The sequence below is a fragment of the Arachis ipaensis genome, chromosome B08 (genome assembly GCF_000816755.2).
Source record: "Arachis ipaensis cultivar K30076 chromosome B08, Araip1.1, whole genome shotgun sequence".
Lineage (NCBI taxonomy): Eukaryota > Viridiplantae > Streptophyta > Magnoliopsida > Fabales > Fabaceae > Arachis > Arachis ipaensis.
The window spans coordinates 1,775,447-1,783,913 of record NC_029792.2 but is presented as its reverse complement, the minus strand read 5'-3'; the positions used below and the strand labels follow the sequence as shown (position 1 = coordinate 1,783,913).

The window sequence follows — 8,467 nt, the reverse complement described above, 5'->3', positions numbered from 1 at the left end:
CTTAACGAAGGTCTGGATATGGATATGTATTGGAAAGCTCTGAGGAATTCATGGATTTGGGACGAACTATATAAAGCTCGGAATTATCGACCAGTTAGTGAAGCAATTCATTCTCCCTCCTTTTTTTTCGCTCTTTATCCTGAGTCACCATTCCTTTGCTTGATGAAAAGCCATTGGGACTATTTATGCCATGATAATAGCTCTAGAATTAATAATTTGTTATCATACCATATTGACCTTTTTTAACATCTTGTTGTAGGCCTTTGAGAACGGGCTTATTCCAGGATTGGCCTTAAGTGGTCTGGAACAGTAAGATCCAATTTTTCTTGCTGGTTATGTTCATTACTTCAGCACAGGAAAGTTGCCTTTTTCCGTGCTCCCTTTTGTATGGGATTTCACTTAGCTTGGTGGTTTTCCTGTCAGTTATCTACTCCGGGGGAAGCACCCATTTACTTTGAAGCATGGTAAAGCCGATCATGAAGCTACAAATGTAAGAAACATTATTCAAGATTTTTTTTTTCCAAATTTAAAGTTCATATTTAAGCCTTTCATTATTGGATGTTAACAGTGTAGTGAGTTTTGCTCATTTGATTTGTTTTTCTTGTTTGTTTTCCAGTAAAATATAACCTTTATTTTGATAATTTTTACCTTTTCTTTTTATTTTTGGACGTTAATGCAGGCTGCACAGTTGCATTCTCCAATTCAATATCCAAAGGCAGACGGGATTTTGTCCTTTGATGTTCCTACCTCCCTTCACAGGTTTTGGAGCACTAATTCTCTCCTGTTGCTTATTATTGTTTAGAGTTGTGACAAATGATCATTTTAAATAATAATGAAAACAAGGGAAAGTGAGCTAGCTTGTCTAAATATAAGGTTGCATGGTTGCATATGGAACCTAGCACCAGACTAATACACTTGCAAAATGCACTTACAAAGAGAAATAGAGCATAGAGATGGGTTCTGCTGAGAGATTGATGTGTAACAGGAGAGAACGCAAATTGAAATCCATGTAGTCCTTTTACATAGCTGGATGCACTTAATACCTAATTTTCTAGGGTGGCCTACACATATTTTTTATAAAATTGAATACCATTCATATTTCTCACTTGAGGGTAAGCAGTAGGATGACATTTCCTATTTTAAGAATGCTATCCTTGTAAAGTTATGATGGTAAACACACTGCTTTATCCCGTTGCTTTATAGGAATTTATGTTCAGTTTATTTTCAGGAGCAACACAAATCATGAGCACGATCAACCTCCTCACCTTCGTTTGAGGGACCCAAAGATTCCTGAAACTGTAAACTTACCGGTGTATGCAGCCCCCGAGTCACGATATTGTCCTGCGCGAGTATACGAGTAATGCCCATTTTTTACAGCTTGTTTATGAAGGGATTTTTGGTTTTTTAATCATTTCTTGATTTTTTTATTTACCTTTCCGAAATATAGGTATGTCGCAGATGAGCATAATCAGCTCAAATTGCAGATTAATGCACAAAATTGCTTACATTGCAAGGTGAAATATTTTAGACCTAATTTGGATATTGTTTGAATTTAGTGTTTTGAATTTTGTGTCATCCTATCGTGATCTTGCATTAAGGTAGCGTATTATCTTCATTATTCACTGTTTAATACAGTTCTTTGATATTTCAGGCTTGTGATATTAAAGATCCAAAGCAAAACATAGAATGGACAGTACCAGAAGGGGGTGGAGGCCCTGGATACTCAGTCATGTAGATCTACACTACACAGTACACACCTTTAATAAACTACTTTAGGCTGCTGGCATGTTAGTCATTGTGTATCATGTACACCGAAAGGATAATGTTACACGGAATAAAATAATACTAAATTTAAACCCATGCGTTATGCAGAATTAACATGAATTTATTTTTATATATAAGAAAGTATTTAATTATGCAAAATATTAGCAAGGATAGAGTAGAAATAGTGAAAGCCTGAAAGGTATATGATTACGTGAGAGGAGATAAAGATGTGTAAAGTGAATGTTGATGTATATGGTAAATATGTATAGAAGCGAAGAGAGAGAATGAATTATGTTTTATTAATTAATTTATATTATTAAAAAAATAATATTACTATTAAGTCTAAAGACATAGAGTAATTTACATAAAAATAAAGAGTTAAAAAGGATTAAAAGGTAAGATTAAACACTATAAGATATAATATAATGTAATGATAAATTATAAAATGACAATTTCACTAAAATATTTACGTAACAATATTAGAAGTTACCTAATATATCAAGAGTTTATTTTATCATTATTTGATTTTTTTAATATATTATAAATAAATTAATAGATAAATAGATAAATAAATCAATTGTCAATTGNNNAAAACACTAAACAATTTAATAATTATTTTTTAAAGTATAAAACCTTAGATTTTTATATTTCTAGTTTTTAAAGCTCTAGATATAGAGTATATCTTGTATTAATGTTTGATCCAAACTCTAAATAGATGTATTGAGTTCAAAAGCCCACCAGATGAATAGATATATTTGTTTAAGAATGTGTGCACTGTATGATTTTCCCGGATATTATTGATGCGAATGGATTAACTACTTTAAAACATGTTCATTGCTAGAAAGAGTTAAAAAATTGATAAACCATGTTAGTTAATATTTCTACTTGATGTAAAATGTTAGTAATCTACGAGAACAAACAGCTCCTCTAAATCATGCATCTAAAAACGGCGAGGTATGTTAAACTAAACAGGTAGCTAAAGGGTAACCCAGAGCAACTGGAACTGAAGGCAGACTTACCAAACATAAATCTACCCTATAACTGTAGTTGTATATCCATGACCAATTAACTAAGTGCCAAAGAATTTTAGTATTGTACATAGCAAATACGCGACTTGTTATTCTCAATCCCTATCTAGGACCCGTTTGTAACTACTGTTTAAGAATGAACAAATTTTAACAAAAGGCCAAAACCTAGACGCACTAAGACACGAGAAGGGAAATGAAGAGGTGGAGAGAACAATGTGCAGCCTCACTCAACAATCCTTGCCCATTGAAGGATTTACATCTGATGATGCATTATCTTTGGGGCCAGGAGAAGGTGTAGATGACCTAATTTTCAATTCTCCTGACTGTTGATGCATCTGTTCCTGCTGTTGCTGCAACATCTGTTGCTGAAGCTGCTGAAACTGATGCTGCTGCTGCTGCTTCTGGGGATGAATCTGGAGCTGTTGAAATTGCTGGGCAGCTAGAAGTGTGTGCATCGCATGATTATTCGGGTAGAATTGCTGTCCCCCTCCAAAAGAAGCAAAGTTCATCATAGGCCCTCCATTATTAGGTGGCATAGCTTGACCGGTCAGTATTTTCAAATGCTGAATTTCCTCTTTCAACGCATCATTTAATGCTGCAAGTACATACGTTGGTTAGTTATCATGATACTAGAAGCTCCATGGTGAACATGAGCTATCTACCTTGCATACGCTAAAAACCTTGAACATCAAATTTCATACACAAGAGCACTTTTTGCCTTTAAAAAGGAAAAGAGCCCAAACTCAATCAAATTTTGCACCCAGGTTCAAACTAAACATGGATCATTATAATTTATAAAGAAAATTTGAGATAATACAAGGGAAACATTAACTAATGTCCTCTCATAACTATTGAGCCAACGTTTTAAGAGACGGGAAGTGATGATATCAGTAGAGGACTAGATTTTGAAACTTGATCATAACATGACCTTACCATCTTGCAAGTGAACTTGTTGTTCCATGGTTTGCAATCGCAACTTCAGCTCATTGTTCTCCGAATTAAGTCCATTGGTATCTCTCTGCTCATAATAGACCAAAATGCATTGATTATAATCCTCTAATTGTCTTTTCAATAAGAAGGGTGCATGGCAATACAGAAGTAATACACTATACAACATCCAAATGACATGTGCACAAGTCAATAGAAAACCATGAAACATAAGTTGTAGATAATGAACAAGGACAATACCTGCAATAGTGTTAACTGTGCAGACAAAGATGTTGCTTCAGTTTGCAATGTCTGCACCTTCCTTTCAAGTTCAGCAATGTAGCGCATCTTCCTCTCTTTTGACCTTGCAGCAGACTGCCTATTTGCCCAAATCCTGTTTCACACATCAAAAGACAGCACTTATCAATATAGATTTTTCCCGCTCATTAAGGGAAAAAAAGGAACGACATAACAAATTGACAACAACCAGCCATACAACTGAATATGCCCTCAACAAGGGCCATTCTATCAAAGCAGTTTCTAGAATTTCCCCTAGCAGGTAGTAAACCCAGAGAATAAGAAAAGGCAAAGAATTTTTTTCATAAATCAAATTAGAATATTGATGTTAACAGGACAGTATATGATAAATGCTTCTAAATTCAACTACAGCAACCAAAATACAGTATATAAACATATCTAAATTTCAGAATTAAATAAGGCACAAAATCACACACCAGTCCATAATTGGTTCAGTCTCCCCAAGCTAAAGATAATGATAAAACAAATAGGACTTATTCAGAAACGATACCTCTTTGCACGCTTGGGATCAATTAAGGCTAGTTCGGCAAGCTTGGCAGCTGACATTGCTTTTTTAGAATCAGCTGCAGATATGTCTTCTGAACCAGAGACGAGCATCTCAGGTTTGATGGTTGTTGACCCATCCATGGATTGGCTGTGCTGGTGTCTAACTCTAGGCCGTTCATTGTTACCAAGGACACTGTTCTCTGCAGAAGAGGTAGGCCCTCCTGATGTAGGAGTTGATGTGGGTACCGAACCTGAAGCTGCAGCAGCATTAGATGGCTCACCCATTTGAAATGTTGATGTAGCAGATGATGAATTGAATTTATCCATATCGAGGTACATTGAAAGTAAGTCCTCCTCTGTGTCGTCAGAAAACGACGGCACATCGGCACCTCCAACGACACCAAGGTCACTGTCGAAGCTGATATCATCAGGTAGGGTTAGAATCTCTGAATGAGCACGCCTGTGTCCCCTATTTCTTGGAGGATTATCGGGCATTCTGCTAATATCGTGACTAAATCCACTAGAATCTGAGGACATTCCATGACCAAAGTGACTGGAGTCTGGGCTAGAACCTGGAACCATTGGAGGATATGACGACGATGAAGACGGCTCGGATTTCACATTGAAGGCATTTCCAGTGGGTGAGTAACCCGAATAACGTCCTGATGGAGGTGGAAGACCTCCACCATGAACAAGAGGTTTGTCCTTGTCCATGCAGATTCCTTAATTTCAACCCTAACGAACACTATGCAATTGCAATGTTACTGCTAAGCTAATACAGTCCAATCACTCCAAACTCCCAGTATATCTCATTCCACGAAATATAACAGCCCTAGAATCGAAGAAGGAAAAAAAGCAAAAAAAAAAAAAAATCAATTTCCTAATATGAAAGTCCGAGTAATGGTAATTCTAAAAATGATAAACAATAAGCATCATCGCATACGGAATCGATATCAATGAATCGGGAAGGAGTGAAGCCTTTACCTTATCGCAGATCAGTAGCGTGAGATCGCAGTGAGAAGCAGAGAGTTCGAAGAATCGAAGAGAGCCACAAACGATGGAGCTCGAGATTCAGATTGAAACCCTAGATGGAACGAGATGCACAATGGGGGAGATAATGGAGGAGAGAGATGGGAATTTGTTCGGGAAAATGGAAGCGAAAGGATGAGATAGGGTTTCTGTGTGTTCGAAGAGAGAGAAAATGAGATCTGAATTTTGATAGAAAGAAAGAGGGAAAAAAAAAAGAGAGCAGAGAGGAGGGAAGCTTCCAACTCAAGACATCAAATTCATTGCAAGGCAGATATACAAGTGCTGCAATTATTATTATTTTTTTATTTATTAATTATTATGCGACAATATTATTGTTCAATTTATTTTCCCATTTCCTTCCATCCCTCATCTTCCGCTACACTGTTTTATTGTCCAAAATATTTTTTCTGGTTTCTCATTAATAAAATATATTTTTCAAAATGAAAATATGTGTTGAAATACGCCTCCTTTCAGCATGTGCACATGAACCTTCAATGTGATTTGATAACTATAATTTGCCATGCCCATGCTTAGAGTATACTCCTATGTTGAAATACAATATTATATGTTAGTTACATATTTGACTCTACTTTAGTACAATTTTTCCATCAATAATATATAGTTGAATTTTCATCTCTGATGGGTGCAGTCAGTTCTGTCTGTGTGATAAATTATATTTAATTATTATCTGCCAGCTATATACATATATCCAAAGAAAATGCATGGGCAGTAGGAATTGTAACACTATTCCCATTTTGAAGCAAAATGTCAATTGACAATTGGTTGGAGTCATTGAATTCAAGCATATATGTTTTGATTGTGAGTGCTGGGAAAAAAAGAGGGGAAAAGATTAATATATACATGCTGAGCTCCTTCATTCACTGATTCACGTGGTTGCGCAACCAAAGTAATGATGCAAAATATAAATGGAAAAGTATAAGTAACCAACAAGATTTTTGAATAATGTGTAAACAATGTGAATTAATAAGGTTAAAATAGAAAATTTAATTAGTAACATTAAATTAGGGTGTAGTATATTTTCATTTGATTGGTAGTTGGTTATATTGTTCAAAATTTCTATTATTTCCCTAGCACTCCCCTAAATAATACCACATAATCAACTAAATGTAGCATTCTAGTTGTAGATCATGGCTCACCGTGCACGTCACGTAATTAATTTACCCTAACAAAATAGCAGCTATTAACAAACAAAATTTAAAATACCCCTCTCTTCTCTCGAGACAAAAGATAGTTTAAAACTTTAAAAAACAAAATTAAGATACGATTTTTACCTACAAAAATTTTAAACGCTAACAAATTCACAAAAAAAAATAAAAATAAAATTATACTTATTAAAGATGATTTTGTACAATAAAATATTCAAATATTGATTATTCAAAAATTTTAAATTATCTTTTTTCTAACTCTAATTATCTTGATTTTTTTTCCCTTTCAATTTTCACTATTTGACTCCCCAAACATCAACACTTCCTCCTCTAAATCTCAATCCTCCACTAATGTTAGTAAAAATTAAATTATTTTACACTATATTAGAACTTTCATAAAATTAAAACTACAAAAATTATAAGACAAATTTTATCTGCTAGTTAAAATTGAAAGCTATAAGATTAAGTTAGTTTTGATGAAACAAATAATAAAAAAAATGAAGCATTTATATAATAAGTTTCATTCAGCATCTCCGTACTAAAAAAATCATGAATTTAAAGTTTCAAGTTGATGACTATACATGAAAAATTTGAAACAAATTTAAATAAAAAATTTGACTAGTTAAGTTTCTACTAGTTTCATAAAATTTAGTTATTATAAGAATTATTATTTTATTATAAAGATTTGTTTATATAAAGACTTCATATATATTGTTAATAATCTTCTTATATGAATACAAACATATACAAAAATAATTTTATCGTTTGAAAGCCATCTTTTATGAGTACCAATTTTAATTTCGTTTTTTCACAAATAAATTTATTAACATTTATAACTTTTATTAGTAAAAATGATAATTTACTCCAAAAAAAAATAGGCATTAGAAGAGCAGGCAGAGAGGATCATATATGATTCAATTGTTCAATTAGTAATGTTAATGTGGGACTTTGGATTATGATTTTAGAAAATATTATTACTATCATCTGAAACTCAAAATTCTATATAGGTGCAGGCATCCATTACTTACACGTAGATACATTATTAAACGACCCGATTAGGATGCATGTGATTATATCATGTTGATTCTGTAAATCTGTCAAATAAGTATGTTGGTACTTTGCAACTAACATCACGTAGATACATTATTAAACGACACGATTAGGATGCATGTGATTTTGTAACCTGTCAATAAGTATGTTGCTACTTTGCAACTAACATCGTAATGTGTCTACATTCTTTTTGTTTCCCTTCGCACACGTAAAAGGAAAAGTATAGATAATTAACATTTTTAAACAATGTATAAACAATGTGAATTAATAAAATTAAAAGAGTAAATTTAATTAGTAGCATTAAATTAAGATGTAGTATATTTTTATTTGATTAGTGGTTGTTCATGTTGTTTAAGATAGTCATTATTTACCTAACACTCCCCCGCGTAAAATCGTGTTCATTTTCTCCCATGGGAAATTATTGTGGATTGTGGGAGATAATAAAACATATCCCAAAAAGTTGAAGCCTTAGTTCCTCAGTTCCTCACTCCAGTTGTTGCAATCAAAAGAACTTTTCAATGTTGATTGGGTAGTCACTTAATTATTTAATACATATTGTCAATAATTCTAGAAGAAAAATAATTTAATTTTCATGTACAATGCAAAGGAGTTTTCGTACATTATTACATCAGCAAAATTAAATAATTTTTAAATTTATTACTTAAAAAATCATTTAAAAACATGAATTTTATTAGAACA

The 8,467-nt window shown here is 33.3% G+C and overlaps 2 protein-coding genes across 2 annotated transcripts in view; one reads left to right on the top strand and one right to left on the bottom strand.

Moving 5' to 3' along the window:
* LOC107612890 (electron transfer flavoprotein-ubiquinone oxidoreductase, mitochondrial) overlaps positions 1–1,884 on the top strand; it is a gene marked incomplete in the record, with an annotated part of 5,264 nt that extends 3,380 nt beyond the window's left edge. The window contains 7 exon segments of the mRNA XM_016314665.2: positions 4–93; positions 260–309; positions 424–490; positions 680–759; positions 1,229–1,357; positions 1,448–1,514; positions 1,652–1,884. Coding sequence (XP_016170151.1) covers positions 4–93; positions 260–309; positions 424–490; positions 680–759; positions 1,229–1,357; positions 1,448–1,514; positions 1,652–1,735 — 567 coding nt within the window.
* LOC107612891 (probable transcription factor PosF21) lies at positions 2,674–5,819 on the bottom strand. Its single transcript, XM_016314666.2, has 5 exons — positions 5,508–5,819; positions 4,528–5,355; positions 3,981–4,113; positions 3,726–3,810; positions 2,674–3,387 (listed from the first exon to the last, which is right to left on the bottom strand). The coding sequence occupies exons 2-5, from the start codon at positions 5,235–5,237 to the stop codon at positions 3,020–3,022; spliced, it is 1,296 nt and encodes a 431-aa protein (XP_016170152.1). The 5' UTR covers positions 5,238–5,355; positions 5,508–5,819; the 3' UTR covers positions 2,674–3,019.

What these genes read in the sequence shown, in the direction of transcription:
- LOC107612891 (XM_016314666.2), bottom strand. Translation starts at nt 5,237, where the DNA reads ATGGACAAGGACAAACCTCTTGTTCATGGTGGAGGTCTTCCACCTCCA. An exon ending in CACAGTTAACACTATTGCAG is followed by an intron (nt 3,811 to 3,980) that starts GTATTGTCCTTG and finishes TATTATGAGCAG; the next exon opens with AGAGATACCAATGGACTTAA. An exon ending in ACAAGTTCACTTGCAAGATG is followed by an intron (nt 3,388 to 3,725) that starts GTAAGGTCATGT and finishes ATGTACTTGCAG; the next exon opens with CATTAAATGATGCGTTGAAA.